The 26,689-nt window shown below is 61.1% G+C and overlaps 1 protein-coding gene across 8 annotated transcripts in view; it reads right to left on the bottom strand.

Moving 5' to 3' along the window:
• Window positions 1–26,689, bottom strand: part of NAV1 (neuron navigator 1) — a 211,078-nt gene that overhangs the window by 103,256 nt on the left and 81,133 nt on the right. For 7 of the 8 annotated variants that reach the window (XM_036850675.1, XM_036850718.1, XM_036850728.1 and 4 more), the window contains one exon: window positions 23,944–24,729. The exons of the other annotated variant lie outside the window; for it this stretch is intronic. In XM_036850675.1, the coding sequence (XP_036706570.1) occupies window positions 23,944–24,729 (786 nt within the window). The remainder of the gene's footprint in view (window positions 1–23,943; window positions 24,730–26,689) is intronic. 8 annotated transcript variants of the gene reach the window in all.

Below are 26,689 nucleotides of genomic sequence, written 5' to 3'. Positions count from 1 at the left end.
GACTGTGATTCAGAAGGAACAGGGTTTTAAAAAGCCGCATAAAAGAAAGAAGGTTAGAATGAACCACGTGGTTCTAGATTGGAGTTGGACACATTGGTATTAACTAATGTCTATTATTTTAATTATATTAAATACAATTATAGGTATGCGTGTTACTTATACTCAGGTTAGCATACACACATATATGTCCTAGCTCCGTCCACTGAGAGGGTCTAGAAGCAGTGACGCCCTAGGACCAGTGAGATCACCAGCACCTAGATCTTGGTTTCTAACACCATCCTCCAATGAAAGGAACAAGGCTCCTTGGAGAAATGGCTGATTCTTGGAATGGGACAGGGAATACACAAGATGAGTTTGGAGCATCTTGTAGGGCCTCAAAGCAAGGAAATCAAAAAAAAAAAAAAAAAAAATCAGGGTATGTCAAAGGGACATAGGTACCAACTGAAAGTGGTCTCCGAACAGCCAATGCTGAAACAGTTTGAGCAAAATAAACAATGCAGTATCAGAGTCTGACTCAAAGAATGAAATAAACATCCACGAGTGCACGCTCACCTAACTAAACAAATGGAGAACAGAGAAATCTCCTGCACAGAAGAATTTACGTGGATACTCTCCATGGCAGGAGGCAGAGCCTAACTGCCTCCACTCCCTGACTGGCTACTCCGGGTGACCGCCTTCTACAGAGTGCACCACGGAACAAGAGGGATGGGTGAGTCTGCAGTGGGGACACACAACACTACATCAGCCGGACGGTCAAGGTGAACAACCACGACAGATCATGTTAGGAGTAAATACCCTTCATCTGATGCCGTGAGAATGACACTTTACCTCCGTGGTCATCAAGCCTCTGTCTAACCATCAGACCCATGTTGAAGGACATTCTACAAGACACCTGACTGCCCTCTTCAGAACTGTCAAGGTCATCAAAACAAGGAAAGACTTGGGAATTCCCTGGCGGTCCAGTGGTTAGGACTCTGCTCTTTCACTGCTGTGGGCCCAGGTTCAATCCTTGGTCGGGGAAGTAAGATCCCATAAGCTGCACCTCTCGGCCAAAACACAACAACAAAAAAAAAGCAAGGAAAGACTGAAAAACCGCAACTGCCACGGCCCAAAGGAGCCTAAGAAGACAGGCTTAAATGGAATGTGGTCCCTGGATGGGATCCTGGAACAGAAAAAGGACATCAGGTTAAAAACAAAGGAAATCCATACAAAGCATGGACCTTAGTTAGCAACAATGTATCAGGACCAGTTCATGAATTGTGACAAATGAACCACAGTAACTAAGACATGACCAACAGGCGAAACTGGGTGTGGGGTACGTGACACCTCTCTGTAACATCCTTGCAACTTTTTGGTAAATCTGAAACTATTCTAAAATTTTAAAGTTTATTAAAAGATGAAAAGCTGCATGGGGACTTCCCTGGTGGTCCAGTGGTTAGGACTCCGTGCTCTCACTGCCGTGGGCCCCGGGTTCGATCCCTGGTTAGGGAAATAAGATCCTGCAAGGAGCGCGGCGCAGCCCAAAAAAAAAAAAAAGCCGCACAGACAATTCTGAGGCACAGTCGGACAGCCAGGGGGATGTATCACGTGAAGATACTGAAGAGAATAAAGTAATGAGGACACGGCCCTACCAGCGAGGGGCTTAGAGTCTGACCAAGGGCAGAACGGGGGTCACCGCCGGACAAGAGGACAGAGTGAAAACAAACAGTTTCAACTGGTGGGCGCTGTCAGAAGACTGCCACGCGGGGTCCAAAGACCCCAGGAGAGGTTCACGGTTGGGGTGGGGGGGAGTCAAGAAAAATATCTTTAAAGGACGGGTAAGGTTTTTGTAGGGGAAGGTGGAGGCAGTGGGGGGCTTCAGGTTGGGGATATGGCTGAACCCGAGATATAGAGACCAGAAAATCGCGGCAGGCTCTGGGAACCGCAGAGCCCGACCTGACCAAAGACGGGCAGTGTCCCCACAGGGTCCACGGACCACCGCCCTACAGAAAGCCCTGTGATAACAGGATCCCAGAGACACACGCTGGGAACTCTGCATCCCACTAACCGATCCTGGGTAGTCACGAAGCCGGTGAGTACAGGCTCTGAGAAGTCCCACAAGAAAGAAACCTGTTTAACCCCGTTCAACCCAGGGTCTTGCATCTTTCAGCAGAGCCAATTAACAAGTCTCACTGAACTTCCTCAGGGAAATGCGGGCAGATGGCTTGGGCAGGGAAGAGGAAGGGGGGTGGGGAGACCGGGGGGGGGGGGCAGGAAGGTGTGACTGTGGAGGCCCTGAACGTTAGGATGAGAAATCAGAACGCTCTCCCCTGGGAGCCACTGGGGGACCCCTGTGTGGGGAGCTACGGCGTCTGAGCTGTGCCTGAGGAAGGTGCCCCCAGAGCGGCATCTGGGGGTGAACGGGAGAGAGCGGAGCCGGGATGCTTCCCTGATGGGGTGATGGCGTGAATTAAGACAATGGGTGGGGCAGGTATTTCAAGAGGTGGAAGCAGGCAGACGTGGTGAGTGATGGAGCCAAGGGCAGGGGCAGGGCCAGGGAGGGAGGAGAGAAGAGGCATGGGAGGCCCCCCACCTCCGGTAGGCCCCCCCCCGCCCCGGCTGGGACAGGCCGTCTGCGGCGCAGCCCACCCTCCTCCTTTCTCTGTCTCCAGAGACCCAGACCAGGGTGCCACCTCCAAACCCCACTGGGCAAAGGGCACAACAAAATTAATTTGAGCAACAGGATAAAAACGTAGCGCTGGATCACAAGTCAGAGTACAGATAATCATGAGTGTGTGTGATATAAATCGGTGATGGAAAAACAAATACATCGGGGAGAAAAGCCAGGTCTCCATACGGAAGAATTCCAAATCATGCAGGTAGGTACGGTCCGCACGACAGCGCAGAGCCTGTGTTCCCGCCGGCACCACTCCGCGGCTCCAGACACCGGTTCAAAACCCTTTTCCACCACTTCCCAGCTGGGCGGCTCCAGGCAAGTTACCCAACCTCTCTGTCTCAGTTTCCTCATTGGCAGAAGGAGAACAAAACAACCCCAACTTGTAGGCTTATTATGAGGAGTTTAACATATGCGAAGTGCTTAGAAGAGTATCTGGTACATGGTCTGTGCCTGGCTAGCCTCAGCGGCTGCTCTGATTGGACGGGCTGAAGGAAGGAAGGAGGTCACACACCAGCTGCTCCCAGTCACGGGGGGAGGAGGGGTGCTCGGCGTCCAGTTGGAGCGTCAGGACTGGGCTTCCTTTCCCTTCGTGGGGGGTGGAAGCTGCCTCACGCTCCCGACGCACCAGTCATCAGAGGCCTGGGTTTCTCACTTGCCCAGCACCTCCAGGCCCTGGGGGAGAGCTGTGACTGGCCCCCCCCATCCCCACCCCAGGCTTTGTGGAGACGGTGCTAAGAAGGCCAGCTGGCCGCCTGCAGGCTCTGCTGGGGGGGCACCCCAGCTCCCCCGAGGCTCTGGGCAGGGCCCGTCCTCCCCCAAGCTTTTTTGTCTGCGAAGCGGCTGGGTTTGGGTTGGAAGGAGTGTGTCCTTGAGTCTGAGAGGCGGCCGGCCGTGTGGTGAGTGGGGGGAAGAGCAGTGAACCCACAGGATGAATGGAGCCTGGGGCTCTGGAAAGCAGCCTCTTTTGTTGGAGGCTGGATGGAGTCAGAAAGCTCAACAAAACTGCTGATAAAGCCATTCCTGTCTCCCTGGTTTCTTCCTTTTTAGGGTTGCTGAAGTCCCTAGGAAAGCCACCATAGGAGAAGATAAAGAGCTCAGCTTCCAGTTCTGGCCACACCGCTGACCTGCAGCTGAGCGCCCACCCTCTCTGGGCCTCAAGCTCCTCATCTGTGAAATGGGGGCAGGAGCACCTGCACCTCAAAGACTGACGGGGAAGGTGGAACAAACTCTTCCACGCACAGCGTCCTGAGCACAGGAGGCCCGGGCACGGAGGCCTTCACGGAGCTCGGGGAGGCTGGTCTGGGCAGGAGACCCCAGAGGCCTGGATTCGTGTCCTGCGTTGCCACAAACTCATGCCGTGGCTCCCCATCCGTCTCCCAGGGATGTTAATACTCGTCCCACCCGCCTCCCGAGGCTGGGCTGAGGAGGATGAGCCCTCACCCTCCTGAGACGTCTCATCTGCTGTGTCTCTGTTTCTGCTCCACCTCGAGGGGCCACCAGGTTACAAAGCTCCCAACTTCAAGCACACGGGACAGGGCAGGAGGCAGAGCCAGTCCGAGGGCTCGGTGAAGCTTCCTTAAAGAGGAGGTGATTTTCAAGGAAGGGAAGAGACCACCTTTGAGAAGCAGAGGGGGGGCTCTCCAGAATGAGGGATGAAGGGGTGCGGAGAGGAAGGGGGACGGGCACAGGTGCCCCCCAGCCTGGCAAAGAGGCCCACGTCCCCCGGGGGGAGGCCCGGGGTGCCGCTGAGCGCAGGGTGCTGCGGAGCCTGCGGGACCGGGGGAAGCATCCCTGCCGGCTTCCCGGCCCCCACCCCCCGCCCCGAGCCTCCGTGTCAGGTGCACGCCTGGGGTTGGGCAAAGGACCCCAGCCATTGTGACATGTGACATCCCCCGCACTCCAGTGGGTGGGGCTCAGAACCAGGATTAAGCTGATTTAAGGGCAGTCAAGAATGGGACCTTTCCTGGATGCCTGAGCTGTGGGCTGACATTCGTTACACACAGATTCCAAAGTTTAAAAAGTGTGGCGTGCCAGAGGCACAGTCCACGAGATTATTAACCGCCTAATGATTTTGGTATAAAAACCCTTGGCAGGAGGGGAAGAGGAAAGGTTCACAGGCCGGGAAGGGTTTGGGCCGGAGCCCCTGAGGCTGTGCTCCCCTTCCAGGGGCTGCCTGGACCCTGGCCTTGACCGCTACGGTGAGACCCTCTTTCACTGCAGCCTCCTCTGCTTGACTTCCTGGGCTCCCTGACCCCTCTCTGCCCTCGAGGTCCCAGCGTGAGGACCAGGCACAGGGGGGCTGCTCCCAGGGAGCCCCTCTGCAGGGTGGGCAGCTGGGCTCAGCCTTGCTCAAGGAGGTGCAGCTTCCGGGGGGAGCGGCCACGGGGAGACCACGGTCTGCAGCGCCTGGCCTCCGACCTCCGGCCTCCCTGCTCTGACCTCAGCCCCGGCTCAGAAAGGGGGGCTGCAATCAGCTCCTTTTGGTGCAGGGGGCCTGAAGCCTGAGTCGGTGATTTGGGAATGAATTCTTCCAATCACGAAGGACTACTTATGGGCTGGGCCAGAAAGCGATTCTTCTTTTCTCCCCTCTTGAGGACCCCCTCCTGCCGTCCAGCTTCAGAAAATGGTTCCAGGTGGTGAAGCCCCATGACCCGCAGTGGAACCCGAGCCCCAGAGGCTGGCGGGGGTCACCAGGGGGCCGAGGGTGAGTTATGTGACGTGTGTGGGGATCCGCTGGGTGCCTGGAAGCACCTCAAATTCCACTGCTTTGTTGTAAACCTCTTCCCACTTTGTGATGAAGGGCAAAGAGATGATAGTACACATGCTGGTTCTCGGGTAACTGGAAGCACCTGCCAAGGGCCGCACCGGGCTCCGTGGTGGGTCACCGTGAACAGCAGCGGGGTCTGCTCAGTGTCCGGCCAGGCCTCGCGCGGTTCCCCAGCTGCCCAAGAAACAGGACGCTCATCCCTCCACTCGGCACTGAGGAAGCCACGGCTGGCCACCCTGCCTTGTGAGTGGCCAGAAGGGCCTGTCAGCCGGGAGGCTGCCGGTGAGGGGCCGCGGACGGGCTGCAGAGGGACGCGGACCTTGCTGCTTCCAGAAGCAGAGTTGACCCTGGAGGCGGTTGTGAGACTTTCTCCGGAGATGGAGGAACGTCTGGCCGCGGAGCCCTGGGTGCCTCCTTGGTACCACCCTCCACCATCCCCAGAGCCCTGGTCTGGGCCCGAGAGAAGCCCTGGCTGAAGGAGTACCCAGACCAGGAGGAAACTGCTGCCCAGGGGCCCAGTTACCCCTCCTCGCTGCTGAGACCCTTCCCCCATAATACTTTTTGGTTTTAGACAAGTTTCCATAGCAACCCAAGTCCCTATCAGCCAGAGGGTTACCATGGCGACTGAACTTGGCTCTGCGTCCACAGCTGAGAAGGGCCCTGGGCCCTCACGCTTATCTGTCAAGCAAGGCTCACAGGAAACCAAGTGAAGGGAGGTTGGAGGGCGGAGGCCCGGGCCGGCTTCAGCCGGTGGCAGCAGCAGTGGTTCCGGCCCTCCCACCCCCGGCTCTTCCCCCGCCAGTCCTCCCACTGAGGTGCCTTCGCCTTCAGACCATCAGTGCGCTTCCCCCAGGCCCTGCTCCTCCCCTTCTAAGAATCCTCCCTAAGCCCTTCCGGGCGGCTCCTGGGCAGCAGTTCCGGTCCAGCCAGGGCTGGTCCTCAGCCGCAGGGAGCCTCCCTGAGCGCCCGCCTGGCGTGTCACTCCCACTGTCCACGCCCAGCCGCCCCTGTTAACGGGTCTTTTCTCTGGGACCTTCTCCCCACGAGACTGGAGGCCTGTTTCCTGGCTTTGAACTCTGCACAGAGCTCAGCTGAGGAGGCAGAGCTGGGCATGGGGGCAGGCGGTGGGCTCGATGCTCCCAGCTGTAAACAGGAGGAGGGGCCATGGGGCACTCACACCTTCTGGGGGGCTGAGGTCCAGTCTGGAGAACCTGTTTCTCAGCCTCCCTCGAGTCCTCGCAGCAGAACCCGGATCTGATAAGCCTGTGCTTCCCCCGACCACCCCTCCCAACGCCCTCTCACTGGGCTCCTCTGTGCACTGAGGCCTGTCTGCGGACCCCTGGCCCACACACCAGCAGTGCCGGGCTCAGATCTTAAAAGCAACCCACCAGATGCAGGGACACACTTACTGTGCTCTGAAACACATTCTCAAGACTTTAGTTGCATTCTCATAGAGCCTACGACAATAAACTCATTAAAAAAACAGTGAAAGTGTTTGGTTAAGCTCACTTTTTTTTTTTAGCCTGCAAAGAGTGTTATGTTTAAAATTAACAGCAGTATTATTTTTAAAGGCTAGAGTTAGGCTTTCCTTTCCACTCAGAAAGGTCCTGCTTGCCCATCAGCCATGGGCAGAGCTCTGTGTTGGGCCGAATGAGCACCCCAAAGGGCTTCCGGCTCCCCAGAAACCCGCATCGCTCCACGTGCATCCACAGGGTGGTCCAGCCTGGGCGTCTGCTGGGCTGTGGATTCCCAGGGCCCCTCTGCTTTGCAGGTTGTCTACGGCCCACACCCAGGCCTGCCCTCCAAAAGCGCCCGAGCCTGGCTCTGACAGCCAGGGTATGGGCGGTGGGTTCCCCTGGTGGGACCACCTTGTTTCTGAGGCACCTTGGTAGCCAGCACAGCCCAGCTGTTGAGCTTGTGTCACTTACTAGCAGTGTCACCTTCAACAAGTAACTTAAGTTTCCTGGCCCATAACAAGGGCACGATGATGAGGATCACAACACCTACCGCAGTGAGTGGGTGTGAGGATTAGCTAGTCTATTATAACAAAGTGCCTGGAGCACCGCCTGGCGCAAGGGAAACGCTGTTCCCCAAAGCCGGGGTTAACCCGCCCCCGCCCCCGTTCCCAGGCCCTTCTGTGCTTGGAAAGACGGTCCTTTCAGGGCAGGGCTTTTCAAATTGCAGGTTACAACTCATCTGTGGGTCATGAAATCAGCTCAGTGCATTGTAACTGGCAATTAAAGAAAAACACCCACACACATTCAACAAAACAGAACATCAAGTACATTGGACATAGTATTGTTTCAAAAATCTTTTGACACAATATGGACACACTGGATTTACTAGAAGGTGTATTTCCTATTGGAGGTCAAGGTAGGAAAAAAACCCTCTAAAATCCACAGCTTGAGGGTGTTGTCAGTTAGTGACAACCTCCGTGTGAATGAGTTCTTGGTTCAGTCCTGAGAGAAAGTGGGGAAGGGGTGGAGGGCAGGAAGGGGAGGATCAAGACGGCAAGGACAGCCTGCATCTAATGCTTTCCGCCCTCGCGGAGGACTGGAAAAGCTTCCTTTCAAAACGTTCTCCCTCAAGATAGCCTGAGGTTATTGCAGGAGATAAAGGCCGGGTCCACGCTGTGATGGCTGCGTGGTTCCCAGGGAACTGGCAGACAAAGGCCCCTTTGGGGGCAGGTCTGCTGACCCGACAGCAGGCGGCGGAGGGGGGAGGCCTGACCAGAGACACGCTGCCCACACAGAGCCAAGGGCACGTGCCTCCCACGATGTGGTCTCACACGGTTCCCCGAATAGCGCTCCGAGCTAGAAAGGGTGGGGAAAACATTACGCTCTATTGACAAGAGATGAGAAAACTCGGGGCCCAGGAGGGCGTATGATTTGCTCAAGGTCACAGAGTAACAACTGGCCCCAGAGTCCACACTCCCGTTCTAGCCCAGCCTAAGCTAGACCAGGTCTGCACAGAGACAGGTGTGGACGGGGTGGGGGAGGAGGCAAGGGGGTGTCAGCCTTGAAGAGGGTGCAGCTTGGCATGTCTGGAGCGGCCCGTTCAGTGCACGAGAAGAGGGTGCGGAGAGCGGGAACGACCAGCAGAGTGAGATGGGACGCGGAGACTGAGCACTCGGTCAGTCTTGGGAAGATGACAAAACCCCTGAGGGCAGGGACCACCTCCACATCCTGCTGTAACCTCACAGCACCCAGCGTGGCCCTAGGCTCAGTAATACTTGTTGCCTAAGGAAGTGGAAAGTAGGCTCTCTGGAGGTCACCTTTAGCTCGAGTGACCGGGCACATCTGGGGCAGAAACCATTAGCATCGCCGGTGCCCCGGTTTACTGCAGACGGAGTGACTGCTATGGCCATCACCCTGGGCGCCGCCATCCCCTAAACCACCACAATCGCCAAAAGCATGACGACCACCACTATCAGCTCTACCACCATCACCAAGACCATCACCACCACCGTCAGGGTCACGACCATATCTGCCAGCTCAGGACACCGACTGCCCCCTCCCTTTCCTGAGCTCAGTTTGTATGAATCTCATTCAGCTGAGAGGAGCTTACATTAAAAAAAAAAAAAAAGGTATTATTATTCAAAAAACCCCGAGATGTTGTTCTTGGATGTCTGTGCTTTGCACCGAAGAAACTTTAGTATCTAGGCAAAATGAGGCCCCCACCCCTTCCCCAGAGTGTCCCCCGCACCGGGGCCTGCAGGGTCCCATTCACTGCCCCGCAACTCCTGCCGCTTGCGTTGCCTGCTCCCGGCCCCAGGCCACTGCGTGTCCCCCAGGGGGGCGCCAGCTGGGACTTTCCCATCGGGACCCCTTCACTCTTGCCTCCTCCGACTCGTCCCCCACCATATCCGGAGTCACTTTTGAACGACACGAACCTGATGTCACTCTCCCCACTTACACCTTCCCTGTCTTCCTGCTGACACAGGGATAAAATTGAGCGTCCTGACCCTAACCACCCCCCTGCCCCGCCCCCCGGCCCAGCTTGGCCCAAACCCCTCCCAAGCCCAGCTTCCCAGACTCGTGCGGGACCCCTCCCTTCTCCCTCTTTTCTCCACACCCAAGCTCGCTCTGCTTCAGGCCCGCTGCACACCCTGCCCTCTGCCAGGCTGCTCCCCTGGCCCGGGCGGGAGGGGGAAGGCGCCCTTCCTCGGGGAAGCACTGCCCGACCGGCTGGCCCCTCCAGCCTAACCCCTCCAGTCTAACCATCGCTCCCTTTGCTTCTCCCACACGGCACTTACCGGGGCGATTTAAGGATTCCCTTCTGTGACTATGTGCTTAAGATCGCCTCCCCCCCAAACTCAAGTCCATGAAGACACAGGATGGGTCTGCTTTGCTCACTGCTGTGGCACCAAAGACCACGCCGCCGCCTGGTTAGGAGCAGACGCCCAGCGCCTGGTGAGGGTCCCCGTAACCCTGAAGAGCACAGGGCTCTTTCTCCTCCAGGTTACGAGCTGAGCTGTCGGGAGCCCAGGGACAGGCCTGGATGGGACGCCACCCCTTCTTCCGCCTGTCATCCTGGGCTCCTGCATCCTGGGGGTGGCCCGTCGAGCCTAACCTCAGGAGACAGAGGACAGTTGCTTGTGCCGCCCCCGGCCCATCTGCTCCTCTTCCAGACTCATGTTTCCTACGCTCAGAGCTGCTTGAGATAATCTGGAATTTTTTTTTTTTTTTTTTTTTTTCTAAGGAGGGAAGCAAGATGAGAGTGGGTGTGGGGACAGATCCCCTTCCAGTTCTGTCTGGTTCAGGCTGACGCGAGTGTCAGTTTGTGTTCCCTGAACAGCCAAGAACAAGGGGGAGGGGCAGGATAAAGAAGGAGGAGCCGGGGGGGCTGGGATGGGATGGGTCGGAAAGATGGTCCGAGTGACAAGACGGTGGGATCTGGAGCCCCTTCCCTCGGCTCCGGCCTCGGACCCCCATCCAAACAGGACTTAACCTTTGACAGGTGGCCTTCACCTGCCCATTCACTGCTTTACACGTGAGCTCAGGGCAGCAAAGTAGACTCCAGCTGCAAAGTGACCGGACGCCAGACAAGTAACACCGCTCTCCCCAAACCTCAGGGAGAGGAGCAGCCCGCGGCACCGCTTTTCTGAACGTTTACCCTGGCACAGGTCACTGAGGGATGAGGGCATTTGCAACGTGATGGCAGGAACCCCAAACCTCAGCCGTCAGGCTGGAAGCAGGAGGCAGGGCCAACTCGGCCCCTTCATTACGCTTCTCCACCAGGGAGAAGCACCAGTGGTGTGTGAGCACCAGCCCGGAGGGTTTCACCCGAGCCTCCTGGCCTGGGAGGGAGCCACGGTGACCCCGGCCCACTGTGGCTCTGACGGCCGGCCAGCGGCTCCAGGACTGAGGGTGCCGGGGGCACAGTGGGCACGGGCTGTGCCCAGGCAGCGCCCAGGCGCCCGGGGCGGGGTTGGGGGGGCGACCAGAGGACTCCCTGAGCTCAGCAAGGCAGGAGGGGTGGGAGAATGGCGGTGGGGAGAGAAAGGAACAAATGTGGGTGGGTCTTAATCAAATGCAAATGTAAGGCTGACAGCACGCAATGGGACTTGCCTAACTCCTGGGTCTGTAGTTTGGGCGGCGTTTGGAGAGGAACGAGCACCCTGGGGAGAAGCTTCCTGAGCACAGGCTCCGTGCTGCTCGCAGGGAGGACCCGGGGACAAGTCACCTGGGGGGTGCGCCCGGGGATGAGACAGCACGGCAGAGGCAGGGCCCAAGGACACCCCAAAGAGAGAAGGGGCGTTCTGGAGACGGAGGGGCCTGGCTGCAGGGGATGTGGGCTGAGGGCTCGTGAAGGCTCAGGAGGGAGGGCCCGGAACACAGCAACCGGAGGACAAAGGATGCTGGGCTGTGTCTCCCTCATCTGCCTGGTGCTCCCTGAGGACAGGCCCTCCTCCCCCTACGACCCACACAGTGAGCGTGGACGGGTAATGATGAGGCAGCAGCAGATTAAGAAATATCTCATTTAAGCCTGGCAGCCGTCCAACAAGGTAGCTACAATTCGACCTGTTGAACAGGTGAGGAAACCAAACCTGGCCCAGGGCCTCAAGACCAGTTAACACAGAGGCAGGATTTGAACGTAGGTTTGTCTGCTCTGTACCCTGTGCGTCTGACCACTGTGCTCTGTGTCTTTCCTTCCAGGACCCCCGTCAGAATACACAGAGCTGCTGCAAACAGCTTGCAGTGAGAAGCTGGGAACTTTGTGATTGTGATTCAGAGATAGGATTTCAGCAGGAAACCCAATCTCTGTGCCGCTGTGTGGGAAAGTGGCAGGAATCCAGCCCCTGCCCAGCCCCAGGCCTGGCTGGGCTCCTCTGGCTCAGAGGCAGGGCTGGATCCTCTGGGGCAAATCCCGTCCCATCCCCCACCGGAATCCCACCCCTAACACCAGGCCAGTGGGCCCCCAACCCCGGCCCCAACACCCAGGCCCTAGCCGCACGCCTGTGGGAAGGGACGGGTCAGTGTCACCCCATCACCTGTGCTTCCCTGAGATAAGGAAGGAGCCAGGACATCTTGGCCTCATCCCTCCCCAGATGTCCTCCCAGCTGTGTGATAACAAGCCAGCAGGGTGGGTTCCATGTCTCAGCCCTGAAGGACGTTACAAGGACCACCAGAGGGGCTGTTGGCTGAAGGAGGGCCTGGAAACGGGGCAGGACGATTCCAGAGGACCTGGGGTGGGGACGGGACAGATCAGGCCACCACAAAGCTCTGGGTCAGGCCTGAGTCCCCATACCTCCCAGAAATGAGGGCACTGCCAGCTTGTCTCTGATCTGGACAGGACCCAGGCCTGAGCTAAAGTCCAGGAACAGGTAATGAACTTGAACACAAGCTGCTCCTTCTGCCACCTTCACACACCCACTTTCAACCCCTCTTTTCATACTGTTTCTGCTATTTTCTTTTTATCAAAGTCTAAACAGCCACTCGGCTGAGGAATGACCTTAAACACTTTTGATACAGCCGACTTCTGGAGAATGTGTTTTCCCTCTCTCCTGTGATGGCTCTCAGGCCCCCCCCCCCCAGGGGAGACTGGCAGATCTCTGGCACAGAGGAGCCCGGAGCCGTGGGCACCACGTTCTGCCTCGTGGACCAGCGGCAGGAGGGTGGGTCTGTGGTTCAAAAGGCAGCAACCAGGCGTGCGGGGCAGTAACGAACGCGGAGCAGGAGAAGAGGCTCAGTAAGGCCGGCCCCCTCCCCCCGCAAACCCGGCTACCCCTGCCCTCCACCCCCAGCCCTGCAAGACTCTCCCTGTCCTGTAACAAACTCCCCCTCCACCCAAGCTGGCTGCAGACACAACCAAGACACTGAACTGAACTGAACTACCAGGGCTGAACTGGAGCCAATCCGTGAGCGACGCCATTGGGCTCACTGGTCGCCACCGGGTCTGCGGTGCCCCGGGATCAGGATGAAGAGGCCGGGGGGTCTGAGGCCTGAGGGGAAGGCGGCAACAGAACTAACCGCATGCTCATCGGCGGTGCCAGGCACCCTGACTCCCTCTTCTATTGAATCCCCTCCATTACCCCCACGCAGGGCGCGTAAGCTCCATCCTACAGATGAGGGACGGGTTCCAGGAGGGCGAAGGGCAGCCAGCAGGTGAGCAGTAGGGTTGATTTGGACCCTCATCTGCACGACTCAAAGCTGGTGCTTTCCTCTTAGGCCAGGCAGCCAGGGCCCCAGAGACGCCGGGTTCCGGCCAAGGGCGGACACGCCGTCCCCTGCAGCTCTCGGGCCGGCCACGGTCCTGCCGGGACAAGTGTGCAGGGGGGCGACGTGAACACAGCTGTGCTGAAAGTGCCCCAACCACAGACCCCACACACTGTCCTCAGCCTGGCAGCGGGGACCAAGGGGGGCCGGGGGACGCGCTCGGCTGCCTGTGCCGCCAAACTCCTGCAGGAGACCTCAGAACAGGGCCACGCTATTTAGAATAAAGGAGAGGGCAGCTACCCAGAGGATCTGCCGTGTCTGTGGAACTCTGCAAGGCCAGAGTTCTCCACCGGCGAGAGGCCCTGTAGCACCGTGGTTAAAGAGGCTGGCGCTCGAGCCAGTCTGCCCGCGGGTGGTTCCCAGGCTCCTCCCTTCCTGGCTGTGTGACTCTGGGGAAGTTACTTAACCTCTCAGTTTTCTCACTGGTAAAATGAGGATAAAAACAGCACCTAACTCACTAAGTTGTTCTTGACGGTTAAATGAATTAATACACGTACAGTGCTCAGCGCGGTGCCTGGTACATATCACATAATGATTGACAGATATTATTATGAGCCCCTGGATCTTCCATGAAGCTAACACCACCGCCCCCACCCTCCACTTCCTGCAGATGCAGCATCCGGCGGAATCTAATCTAGAAATCAGGAGCCACTGGCCACGGGGGAGCAAGGAGGTGGGGGGGGGGAAAGGAGAACTCAGCCCCTGAGATTAAGACAGGGCTGAATCTGTGGCCTCAGCCCCAAGCCAGCCCTTCCCTCCCCGAGCTGCCAGCTGGCAAGTCTGACCCCTCTTTGACCACCAGGGAGGCTGAGGCATTACAGGGCTTACTCAAGCTCCACGGTTACGAGGGACAGGTCCAGGGTTCACAGGCAGAGGGGCCAGGCGAGCAGCTTATCCCAGACGGACACAGAGGGCCCCGTCTCTCCGGCCGGTCTGGTCATCCTCATTGTGGCCACGACCTTCCCGTCCATGGGGGAAGCCCTCTCCCCATAGCCTGCCTGCAGCTCTGGGCGTTGCAGCACCAGCACCGGCCACGGCTGCCCCGTGACTGTCCGTCCGTGGTCTGCTTCCCAGATTGGACACGCTGGGACGCAGGGTCCTGGGACCCGAGGAACGTTTGCCGAGGGCCAGAGAGAACTGATTTTTACAGATCGGGGCTCTCGGGACCGTATCAGCCTGAAGGCTCTAGATTGTCTACAGGGCAAGGGGGGGCAGATGTGCCTACTTGTGCCAGAGGCAAAAGAGTCTGGATGAGCCCGAATCAAGCCTCGGCTGAATCTCAGTTCTACGTGAACTTGTCGAGTGACCCCGGGCTCCTCTAAGCTTCTTCACGTCTAAGTCCGTGTCAGAGTGGGGTTTCCAGTCGACAGCGACACACCAGGAGGGCCACACTGGCTGTTGAAGATGAACAGCTCCCACACCTGCGGCAAATGAGCACTCCTCCTCCACCCCCGCCCTGCCCCTGGGACCCCACGACTCGGCACCCACGGGGTTAACTTCCGGCGTAACAGGGAGCCCCAGGCATCCCCAGTTCTGCAGCCTGGCCCTCGAGGATTGTGAAATAGTCTGCGTGTGACCCTTGAATACTGTCTCATTGTGAGGCTGACCTGGGTTCCCACAAAGCGCTCAGCACAGCTGGCAAACAGTGGGTGCCCACTAAGTGCTAGTCATTGCTGTTGTCAATCCCCAGTGATTCCTGCCTCTGGGTGTCCCGGGGACCACCATGGGGCCTCGGGAGGGGGTCTGCTGACCCCCCTGCAGAGTACAAGGCCAAGCGGCGTCTTGGGCTCTGATGTTTCTTCCTGGGAGCTCAAACCCTGCGGCCAGGCCCTGGGAGGCCCGCAAGCCACGGGCTGGGTGGAGGTGCCCAGCAGGGAGGCCTTGCCGGGCGTCCAGGAGGCCCCCTGATGTGCAGCAGAAGCAGGGGCGGCCTCTCCAGGCTGCCCACTGAGCCTCAAGCCAACCCCACCGGACGGGCCGGGCGTCAGGCGGCCCAAGGCTGAGCCCTGACCCTGGGGCTGGGGAGCGGCCCTAGCGGTCCCTGCTGTCCACATGACAGCAGTAGCACCGCCTGCCCGCCCGCCCAGGGGGCACCGCGGCCTTCGCTGCTGTAACGCCCTCCCCGCGGGGCCGGATGAAGGGAGGCCAGGCGGTGAACGCCCCAGCACCCCTGGACGCCTTGTCACCGTCCGTGGAAACCCTGAGACATTACGACACGCCTGCGTCCTCCAGCAACCCTGAACTCTTGGGACTCCTGGGGGTACCCGACTCCAGGACAAAGCCAAACACCCCAGCTCCTGGGACAGTGGGACCCCATGGCAATGCCCAGGGCACGGAAACTGGTCCAAAGAACAAAGGAGGAGGAGGATTTGCATTGGGTACAAGGCTCCCCATCCTCCCCTGGGGCACCCGCAGCACCTCGAGCCCTCCTACCCGGGACGGCCCTCGAGGACCGTCTGTTCCTAGGGCTCCCAAGCGGCGAGGTCCAGTCCAGTCCTCCCACCCCCTCCAAGGAAAGCTGGGTGGCTGGAATGCCTTCATCCCTTATGCCAAGTGTTTCTGATTCCTTTAAACAGCTCCCAACTCCTAACTCCTTCAGGAAGGCTTCCCGGATGGAGCAAGTACTCTGGAGCCGAAATGCAGTGCCCGCCCTACGCACGGCTCTCTTTTCACGCCAACCGAGTTGTACGTCATTGGAATACTCTGTCAGTCCTCACACTGGTTTACATGCTGCTGCTGCCGCCATGTATGGTCTGATTCAGCTTTGCGGTGGGCTACGGGTCTAGGCTCTCCCGGGGGCTGGGGCAGGAAAGTACTGACCCCTCAGGCCTAATCAGAGCTGCTGCTCATCAAAGACAAACTTCTGGGCGCAGAGGCGTCCTCCCCCTCGTCCCTCCCATGTGGACACTGCAGGGGCAGCAAGGGCCACATTCGCTCCAGCGAACAGATGTGGAACTTGCGAGGCCCTGGGCCGGCTGGTGTCCTCACTCAGCAACCCTCTCCCAGGACCGATTCCAGAGCCGGGACTCTTTCGGGGGCCTTTGGGGGCAAGCCCTGACAGCTCCCACCCAAAGGTCTGCCCAGAGCCTAGCGCAACCCCTGGGGCCGGTCATGGTCACGTCAGGGCCGCCCCCAACCTGCTCGTCCACCTCCTTCCCCACCTCTCCCGCAGCTGGACGGTACCCACGGTGAAGCCCCCCGTTTACCTCCTTCTTCCGTTCCCATCTCTGCTGCCGGGATCCCAACCTACATTTCAAAGCGCAGGTCACTTGTCCACAGCGTCCCCTCCTGCCCGCTGCACCGCACTCACCCCACACGCCGACCGGCTCCAGGCCACCCTGCTCTCCCCCGCACCCCTTCCCAACTATTCCGTAGCACCTGCCCTGCCCTGGGATGAGCAGGAATCCCTATCTCCTCATCCAGCAGGCCAGCAGCTGGCGAGCGGGGCCCAAAGCCGCAACCCCAGGAGCTCGTGCTTTGTCCACAGCAACTGCTTGACAGCAATCCTGAATTAAATGGAATAGAACTCAACACTGTGGGGGGAGGGGTCTTGAGGCTCCTGGAAGCTGACATCACAGGGGTCAAGGTCAAGTCCTGGCCCCGCGGCCCACCTGCTCTCCTGGCTCGGGCGGCCAACCCACCGACCAGTGTCTCTGTTTGCTCAGTTGTAAGCGCAGGGTCACAGGGTCACTGTGGGCAGTAAGTGACTCACTAAACCTAAGGGACAAGAATCTCATGCCCCACATGGTCTATGGGTGCTGGTTATTGGTAGGTCGTCACTTTCTCTGGGCCCGTTTTCCTCCTGTGGAGCATCAGGTCCCAGGGCCCCGGGGAGGGCACTCCGCAGCCTGGGTGTGCTGGAGCCCGTGGCCTATGGCAGCTGAGGGTTCTGCACAGAGAAGCCCGGCCTCCCTGGTGGCTGCCTGCGCCCCCAAAAGGGAGGGCCTGCTCAGCGGTCACCCCCAAAAGGGAGGGCCTGCTCAGCGGTCGCCCCCAAAAGGGAGGGCCTGCTCAGCGGTCGCCCCCAAAAGGGAGGGCCTGCTCAGCGGTCGCCCCCAAAAGGGAGGGCCTGCTCAGCGGTCGCCCCCAAAAGGGAGGGCCTGCTCAGCGGTCGCCCCCAAAAGGGAGGGCCTGCTCAGCGGTCGCCCCCAAAAGGGAGGGCCTGCTCAGCGGTCGCCAAGGGCAGAGGGAGCCTGTGTCCCCCTCAAGGTTCTTTTCTGGGAGAGGAGCCAGGCAGGGAGCCCCAACCCCTGCGCTCTCTGCCTGGGGGTCTCTTTGGGGGAAGCTGTTCCAGCCTGGTCGTGGTTCAGACCCTTTCACGCCCGGACAGTTCTGTGCGCACACACACGGACACACACACACCCCTTCGGTCTGTGCGTAGCTGCTAGGGGCCGAGTGTGCAAGTGTTTCTGTGCACCGCTCCACGTGACACACCCCGCCCCTGTGCACCCTCGTGCACACCCTGACTCCCAGCCCCATCTACGTCCTGGGGGTTTACGTCCGGACGTGAAGGTTTACGCGCAGGTTTCCCCACACACTTGCCTGTCTTGCGCTCTCAACCTTCACTACCTCCCTATGCAGCCCAAGGTCACGGCTGATGGCCTGGCTCTCCAAGAAAACTCCAGCGCTTTTCACCAGATCACTCCCAATGGCAGCACACCAACTGGACACCCTTCCAGACGAGCCAGCTTCCCCGGGGACCAGCCTGGGCACACAGGGCCCACACCCTGGCTTCGCATGCCCGAGGCACGTGAGCAAGCACCCTGGGAAGTCGGTTCAGAGCGAGCGCTGCTGCTCGGAAATTAGAAGACAGTGCAGGAACCGCCCGCTGCAGAGGCCCTGAAACATATCATCGGGATGTCGAAAATAGACCTGATGAGGGCTCAGGCCAAGGCCCGCCCTGGCCACCGGCCAAGCTCTGGCCAGAGCTGAGCTGGAGAAGAGCCGCGCGGTAAACAGGCAGCGCTGGCGGCGAGAGCCTGGACACTGCCGGAGCCCGAGCCCTCGGGGTGAACCTGTAACGTGCCCAAGGTGGTGTCCGTGCTCTCCCGCCTCAGTGCCAGTGGGGACCCCGCACGTGCTCGCTCCCCCCACCGGCCGCACCCCTGCAATCTGCCCCTTCTTCTGCCAGAGGCACAGGTGCCGATCAGAGACGAAGAGCTGGGATCCGCCCTTCTGGGCACACGCGGCTGCGACCACACCGGACACGCCCTGGGCACAGCTCCGGGAGACAGACACCGCTCCAGGGGCATCTTCCCGGTCTGAGCCCTGATGCCTGCTGATCAGAAGGAAGCCTTGGACCCAGGGGGCTCCGGTTTCCTCTCCCTGCAGGGGCCGGGTCCCCAGAAGCCACAGTAGGGGAAGTTGCGGGGGGCGGTGCCCGCTCTGAGGGCTGACGCAGCCTTCCAAGGCTTCCACGCAGGAGCGCAGCCTGCCCACACAGGGCCAGCGAGCTGCGCCCGGCCCCCCGGCCTTCCTCGGCAGGAGAGGGAGGCTGCGGGCCCCGGGGACATCAGACGCAGCTGGGTAATGCACACAGGCTGTGGGAGGAGGTCAGCCAACGCAAATGAGAAGCATGTGGCATCCACTTCCCCTTGGCTGGCAGGCCGGCCGCCGCAGGCCTCCAGGCCGAGGGAGACGCTGTGGGAGGGAGCCCAGGTCGGCCAGGTGCTGGGGGACAGACCTTATGAGGGGTGGGGGGTCCAGCTGGGGGCTGGACTCCACGGGGCCCAGGAATCAGGGGAACAGCTCGGCCCCTCCCCTTACCAAGTCTTACTGCAAAAGAAAAGACAGACGGGAGAAAGAGGAAAAGGGGGCGAAGGGAGGAAAGATGCGAGGGGACGCAGTCAGGCATCTGAGAGGCAGGCCAGCCTGACCCGAGAGGATCCGGAGAGCAGGTCTGCACCCACGGGTGGAAACTCTCAGGAGACAGAAACTCTGCTTAGCGGGCTTTCTAATAACGAGGGCTTTCCAGGAAAATGAGGTAGTGAGCTCTCTGTCACCGGGAGTGTGTAAACAGAACACCCACTTGCCTACGATGCTAGGAGGGAGTAAGTTCTGCTTTAGGTGGGTGGCTCAACCAGACAATTTCCATTGTGTGTTCTGTGAATCCCAGGGGGGAGGCGGGGGCCTCTGCACGGAGAGGGTTCTTCTCTCCCGGCTGTACAAGAAGGTGACGCAGAGCAGCAGGGATGGGCCTGGGGGCTCTGCTCAGCCGGCTCAGCGCAGGACCCGCTCTCCCTGGAGCCCCGTGGAACAGCCTGCACCCCCAGCCCTCGAGGTCAGAGGCTGTGGGCTGTGGGCACGGGTGTGGAGGGGCGGCCCAGAGCAGGCCGAGGCTGGAGGTCTGCAGAAGACAAAGCCTCCGGTGTTGGCGGCTGGGTGGGGACAGGCCACAGGGGTGGCGGTTGTGGCCGCAGGAGATGTTAGGGGGTGGGACGACAGCTAATGGTCAGAAAGCAGCCCAGGATTCCAGGCGACTTGGTGCTGTTCCGCCTTCAACCCCCATCCAGGAGGGCCTGGGGCCTGGGGGTGGAGCCGCTGCTGACCACCGAGGGCATCTCCCTTGAGAGAAGCCCTGGGCACTTCCCCTCCACGTGCCCTTGTCCCCAGAGCACAGGAGCTACCCCAAGGCCTTCCCGTCCCCCATCCGTTCTCGGCAGCAGCAGGGCCGTGGCTGCCCAGGGATGGGGAGGAAGACGGCTTTGGCTGCAGCGGCCTGAGCAGGGCAAGGCCCAGAGGGTAAGAGCAGGACCCCACGGGCCCTGATGGAGCCCGAAGCCTAGCCCTGGACACGAGGAGAAAAGAAACGTCCTCTCCAGCGCTACCCCTGAGGAGGCAGAGGCCCCGCAGCGGGAAGGGCCTGTGCCAGCTGCCCCTCCGCTACGCACGCGCTCACCTGCAGGCCTTGCCTTCCTTCACCTGTGGCTCTACAAGCCCGGGAAGGCTGCAAGTCAGCGCCCTCACTCTCCTGCCGGGCCTCTGGGGAACCACTGGGAAGGCACCAGGAACGGCCCTGCGTGTAGAGCCTTGGGCACGAGAGTGTGGGTGAGCTTGCACACGCGGCCTGGCTGCTCGGGCATTGGATCTTGGAGGACTCCCAAGAATCCTCCACCCACCGACCCCCCAGTGCACTGAATAACAAGGAAGAAAGCCATCTGAGAAGCCATTTCTTCCCTCCCCCTATTCACAGCATCCCAGAATGTAATCTCTAGAGTAAATTCCCACCCCCCCGCAAAAAAACCCACATCAACCCACTGGCTTAGAAACAGATAATTTCCTGACTTCCTTCCCCTGCTCTGTTTGGCCTGCGTCTCTGAGGGCCTAACCGTTGTCACGGCAACCCCTCACGTGGGTCCAGACACTTTCTGAGGAAGTGGGACCAGGCGCTCCAGCCGCCTGGGTTCCTTTGCACCTGACCTGGTCCCCTTGTCTGGAGGGCTGAAAAGGGGGTGCAGTGTGCGTGGGGTCACCAGACTGCTTGGAGGTCCTCAGACCCAGGGCTGAGGAGGTGGAGGAGTGTGGTCGGGATGGGATTGTGTACGTAACTGCTCTGAGTTAAGACAGGCTCTCTTAGGCACCTGGGGCCCTGTCAAGGTCTGACCACCTCTATCTGCACCCCTCCCTGATGCCAACAGGTAGGAGAGAGCCATGGAGCAGCTCTGCCATTCACAAATGGGGAACGTGAGTCCCAGAGGAGGTCACAGAGCTTAGGACTTCTGCACAGGGAACTCAGGACTGTGGCCTCCTGCCTGCCCCAGACCCAGGCCAGGGGCCGGTGACCTTCCCTCTGGAGCCGAACTGCCTGACATGGACTGTCCACCAGGGTCCGAGGGCATATGATCCCTGAGACAGGCCCCCTTCCCCTGGATACTCACCCCTCAGTCTTCCAAGTTTCTAGGGTTTCCCAGTGGGACCCTAGTTCTTTGGCAGCTTCCAAAGCGAGGGAAGGGCAGGGCGCCTGTCTGGACCATCTGGGCCCCAGCTGATTTCTGGCAAGCCATGATCAGCTTTCATTCCCTTTCATTCCAGAAAGGCTCTTATTCGGGGATGCCTCACTCCCTCTCCCTCCAGCAACCGGGGCTGGGCAGCTTCCGGGGTTTGAGATGGTCCCAGGGAGTAAGCGTGTCCTGACTTGGAGGCTCACGGGTGTAGAGCCTGCGTCCTTCACCACCATCCGGAGGCAGAGGCGTCCACTCGTCTCCCCAGGGGCCACCCTGCTCTCCAGGGAGGGTCCTGACAACCCGGACACCTTCATGGGTTCTCCTGTTCCCCCACCCCATCCCACACAGGAGAGGGGCTCTACCTGGCCGTCATCTTCTCCCTCCTCCTCCCCTGCCCTCCCCGCTCCACCCTTCAATGCCCCCGCACTGCCCTCCTGGGGCCAGCCCCGCCCGGGGTCAGTCCAGCACATGCACCAGACTTTCCACCCCTCTCCCCGCACCAGCCCCGCCGTGGGGTCATCAGGGCCGGTCTGGTGGCCCATGCCCAGCACACACCAGCTTGGTCAGGCCCCTGTTTGCCCGCTGACTCCCCTCCCTCAATCAGGTCCCCTACACAGAGCTGCGACTTAGCAATCAGGACAGACATGCAGAATCTGCCTTCCCATCACTGGCTCAGGGAAGACTCCAAGCCCCTCGAGACTCTGACCCTGTGTTTCCGGACCGCCTGGGAAATGGGGCCTGTTCTCCCCTCACTCCCAGGGCGCGCTTTGAGACATGACAAGTGCTGAGTGGGCGTGAGGGGTTACAGCAAAGCCTCTCCCCCTGCCCTCCTCTCCCCTCGCCCACCAGCTCTACGACTATCTGCCAGGGTTTCTGTGGTCACTGCCTCTTGAGATGCAACTAAGAGGGCTTCGGCCAGGCAGCTAGGTCCTGCGGCAGTGTAGGGACGCGCAGGGCTGGGGAAGCCCTGACCTTGAAGGGGGGCTGTGCCCTCTGTTCTTCTGTGTCGCTGACACTCCCTCCACTCCCCCCAGACACAGCCCCCCGCTTCCTCTCCCCCATTCCACCCCACCCCCTCGCAGCCCTGCAGGGAGTGTTCTCCCCACCTGCCCCTGCACCTCCCTTGGCCTCAGTCACAGCTCAGTACCACCTCCTTAGAGGGGCCTAAGCAGGCCCCGCCCCCATTTTCTCCACAGCCTTCCTTGGTGCGTGGAATTACTTTCTTTCTTTTCTCCTTTACTGTCTGTTTCACCCCCATTAGACTGTAAGCTCCTTGAGGGCAGCACTCAGCACAGGGGGGGGGTGGGGGAGGGGTGGGGGTGGGGGGGTGGGAGAGGGGTGGGGGAGGGGTGAGGCCGCCCCTCGGCTTCTGCCCCCACCCTCATCCCCACGGGTCCCTGCCTGCGGAGGCCGGGCCTTCAGGCCGCTGAGCCCCCCTCTTTGCCCTTGTCCAGCCCCCCGACTGCCCCTGCAGAGCCCATGTGCGGCCTCCTCTGTGAGCCTCTGAAACCAAAGCTCCAAATCCCTGCCCCTGCTCGGGGGTCCCTCGTCCTGGCCCACACGGGGCCTGTGGGTCCCGGGAAGGTCGCGGTAGGTCGAACCAGTCTTCCCAGCTCTGACTTCTCCAGGCCGCTAGGCGAGCACCTCACCCCCCGCCCCCGTTCCCACGCGCCCCACCTCGTCCTGCCCATCACTCGGACCGCAGCCCGCGTCGGTCCCGCCCCTCACACGCGCACGGACACGCCCCTTCCCAGCCCCCAGCGGGGCTGGCAGCCCGCCTGGTACCCGGGAAGCTCGGGTCCCTCGGCGCCGGAGGACCCACATCCCCGCCACCGCAACAAGTCCGCGGAGCCACGGCGGCCGCCCGGCTCCGGGCCTCGCCGCTGTCCTCTCGTGGCCCCGGCACGGCCCGCGCCGGCTCCCGAGGCGCAGCGGCCTTGCGTCCCGCGCATCCCGGGTCCCTCCCTCTCAGGGCACAGGGTCCCCGGGGAAAGCAAGCGCAGTTCCGGGCCCGCGCCGGGTTTTTTGCTTAGGCTCTTCAGGCTCGGAGAACAATGGGGCAGCTCTGTGCGCTTCCTCCGCCCGAGCGAGCTTTGTTCCTCCCTTCCCGCCCGCTCGGCTTCCATTAGCCAAAAGGCAAAGGCTTCCCAGTCAACCAGGAGTCTCCGCGCGAAAGCCCAGACCTTTCCACACGCCCTAAAAACCTGGGGAGTGGGGTGGGGTAGGGGTTTGGCCCAGGCCTGGGGCCGGGGCCGAGGTGCAGGACACGCGTCCAGACGCGGGCAGCTGGCTGCCCGCCTGCCCCCAGGCCCCCGTCGTGTCTCCTTGCCACAGCCCATACCCGGGAAATCCGACTCGTGCTCCCACCAGGGATCCAGAGAGGAAGCGGAGCCTCAGCTCTGCTCCGCGGCCAAACAGCCCTCACATCTGCTTTCCCCACATCTGTGCTCTAGATCGGCTCCCGCCGGCGCTCCCCGGCAATGCTGAATGCGCTCTTGCCCCGCACAGACCGCACACGGCAGAGGTCACCACCGGCCCCCCAGGTTTTGCCGTATTAAGATTCTAGGCTTTAAGATCCCGGGAAGCTGATGGGCTCTATTTCTGAGGAGCTAAGCCCCCCAACCCCATTGTCCAGCCTCACCTCCGGCAGGCCAGAGCAGAGCCCCAGCCTGGGGACGTCTCTACCAGGGCGCACTTCAGCCATATGCACCTGGGGATGGGCCAGCCCTGTGCATCTGGGGTATGCAGTGTCCCCGCATAGCCCGACCCGGGGTCTAGAGAGCCCCGCCGCTCTCCCCACACCTTCCCTGGCAGCGGGCGAGGGGAAAGGCAGGGGTGGGGCAGGGAGGCAGGACTCACCCAGCACTTGGCTGAAGAGCAGCTGCTCCAGGTCTCCCAGCACGGTCACCACGAGCTCGGGGTCCACCTTGAGGAAGGCGCGCTCCTCCTGGCCCTTGGCGGGGGGCACGGGCCCGGAGCCCTTCTGCGCCTTGGCTTTGCTGGAGAGCAGCTCGTCGTCCGACTTGCCGTCGTCGCTCACGGCTGCCTCGGGAGCCTTGCTGAGCGGCTTGACCTCGGCGTAGGGGCCGCGCGGGATCCGGCTCGGCTTCCCCAGGCTGGGGGCGAGCGGGGCCAGGGGGGTCTTGGCGCCGCCCGCTGGGCCGCCCTTGGCCTGGAAGAGCGAGTGCTCGGACTTGGACAGCGTCTTGGACATCAGCGGAGCCTCGCGGCCTTTGGGGCCCGCCTTGCCTAAGCCCTTGGGCGCCTTGGCCATGTCGTCGCTCCACTCGGGCTCGTAGAGCTGCATCTTCTTCTCAGAGTCCGTGAGGAACGAGAGGTTGGTGAGCGACTTCTGCTTGCGCAGGTTGGAGGCGGGCGGCCCGCCGGGGACTCGGCCGTCCACGCTGCCGGACTTGAAGACCTTGAGCTCCGCCGCGCTGGCCTTGGCCATGCCGCCGCCGCCCGGCGCCTTGGCGCGCTTGGGCAGCATGCCTCTGCCGTCCGCCGCCGCCTTCCTGCCCGCGCCCCGAGGCTCGTCCGCGCCCTCGTCGCCGCCGCCGCCGCTCAGCTCCACCTCGGGCTGCACGCTCTTGACGCTGCCGCCCAGCATTCTGCCCGCGAGGAGCGCATGGACGATCCGCGCGTCTGCAGGCACCGGGGGCGGGGGCGGGGGGGTGGGAAGCGCGCAGGGAGGAGGCGGGGGAGGGGAGGGGAGGGGGAGAGAAAGGACGGAAGGAACCGAGGAGGAAGGGGAGAGGAAGGAGGAGGGAGCGAGGGAGCGGGGAGGAGGCGAGCCGAGGCGCCCGGGAAAGAATCGCGAAGAAGGAAGCCGGGGAAAGGGAAGGAGCGCGGAAGCCGTGGAGCGATGGGGCGGGGTCGGAGGAAAAGGGGCGGGGCGGGGAAAATACAAATCAAAATCTTAAAATCAATCAAAGAAGAACGCAAGCCCCGCAGCTGGCTGGCGCTCGGAGGTGCCCGGCGCCGGGACCCGGTCCTCCGCCCGCCCGCCGGCCGGTGGGTCCCGTGGGTCGCGCGCCGCCCGCCAGCGGGAGCGGAGGCTGTGGGCTGAGGCTCGGAGCGCAGGAAGGAGGGGGGAGGCGGAGGAGCCGGCGGAGAAGGGGAGGGGTGTGCGCGAGCGCCGGGAGGTGGGGGAGAGAGTGTCTATTTCTGGCTCGAGAGGGGGTGGTATCTGCAGCCGAGAGCCAGGGGCGGATGAGTAGGGGGTAGGGGGAGATGAAGGATTCGACCCGGTCTTCTCCTCGCTTTCCCCGCCGAGGCGGGCAGGTTCGGGGCACGGGTTGCCCCCTGCCGCGCCCGGAGGTGGGGGTGGGGGTGGGGGGCGCGGTGGAAAGGTTCCGTTGAGCTGGTATGGGCGTGCGGGTAAAAGGGGCTGAGACTGGGCGGCTCGGGACACGGAGGGAGAGTGGGCTCGTGGGGCCTGGGGGGAGATGAGGCGGGCGTGGAGAAACAATATCCAGGTCGCCCGGGAAACTCCCGGCCCCCCACTTGCCTTCAGTCTCTGGGGCTCCAGGCTGCCCTCCTGAAGTGCGGGATGCCTCCGGAGGACGGGGGCAGGGGGTGGACGAGGGTGGCTTGGAAAGACGGGGCCCAGGGTTGACTAGGCAGGGGCCTCAGGGCCTTGGAGGCAAGGACTGACTCTCGGGATCTGGAGATTGGGTTCCCGGTGACTGCATGACCTTGTCAAAGTCACTGCATTACCACCCCCCCCACCCCTGGTCTTCTCTCACAGCGGTTATAGTACCAGCTTCAGAGGTAAAGGGACTTTGGACCTGCAAAGCGCTTTGTCAAACCCAGGGCATCAGGAGGAAGCTGAGCACTGGCCCCTTGCCTGCCAGAGCTACGGTGGAGCCTGCAGAGCACTTAAAAACGACATTTTCCGAGCCCTTCTCCCTCCCCTCCCACCCGGGCCCAGGGAAGAGAGCTGGGGTGGGGTGGGGAGCAGAGGCTAGAGGCTGACGAGCAGGCAGCCGTTTGCAAGGGGCTGTCCCTCAGTAGAGGGCGACACTGCCCATTCTCCACGGCCTCCCAGGTCAGGGCCAAGTTGCCTAAGCAAACGGTCCTCAGGCAAGAAAGTGAGGGACAGGAGAAAGGGAGGAGTGGGCCCCAGCGGAGCCACACACTGGGGAAGGCACAGCCCTGAGAACTATTCTCCAGAAAGCTCTAGCCATCGGAGACCTGCCCACCTCATCCCCAGCCTCCATCTCTCTAGCCCCAGGCCCCCCTTCACCCTAGAATCAGAGTCTCCTGCTTCACGCACTCTGCTAGCACTCATCACAGCCTGCCTGGTGTGAGAGGCATTTGTGTACGTGTCCGTCTCCCCCACCGGCACCCACGCTCTCAGGGACGGAGCTGTGTCTCTCGGCACCTTGGCGGAGCAGATGCTGCCGCTGTGTTGGTAACGTGGATTTGGAGGCCTGAGGGCTGTGCCTCGGGCCTGCTCCCTGCATGGCTCCTGGGTCCTGTCCCCAGGACTCTGTCTTCCATCATCCCAGGCCTGGACTGAGACACTATAAAGTCTGCAAGTCCAGGTGTCGTGGCAGAGAGGATGCACTGACCACAGTACTGAGCACTGACTTCTCAGGCA

This window comes from Balaenoptera musculus, chromosome 1 (genome assembly GCF_009873245.2).
Source record: "Balaenoptera musculus isolate JJ_BM4_2016_0621 chromosome 1, mBalMus1.pri.v3, whole genome shotgun sequence".
Lineage (NCBI taxonomy): Eukaryota > Metazoa > Chordata > Mammalia > Artiodactyla > Balaenopteridae > Balaenoptera > Balaenoptera musculus.
The sequence above is the reverse complement of the archived record's forward strand: the minus strand, read 5'-3'. Positions and strand labels throughout refer to the sequence as shown.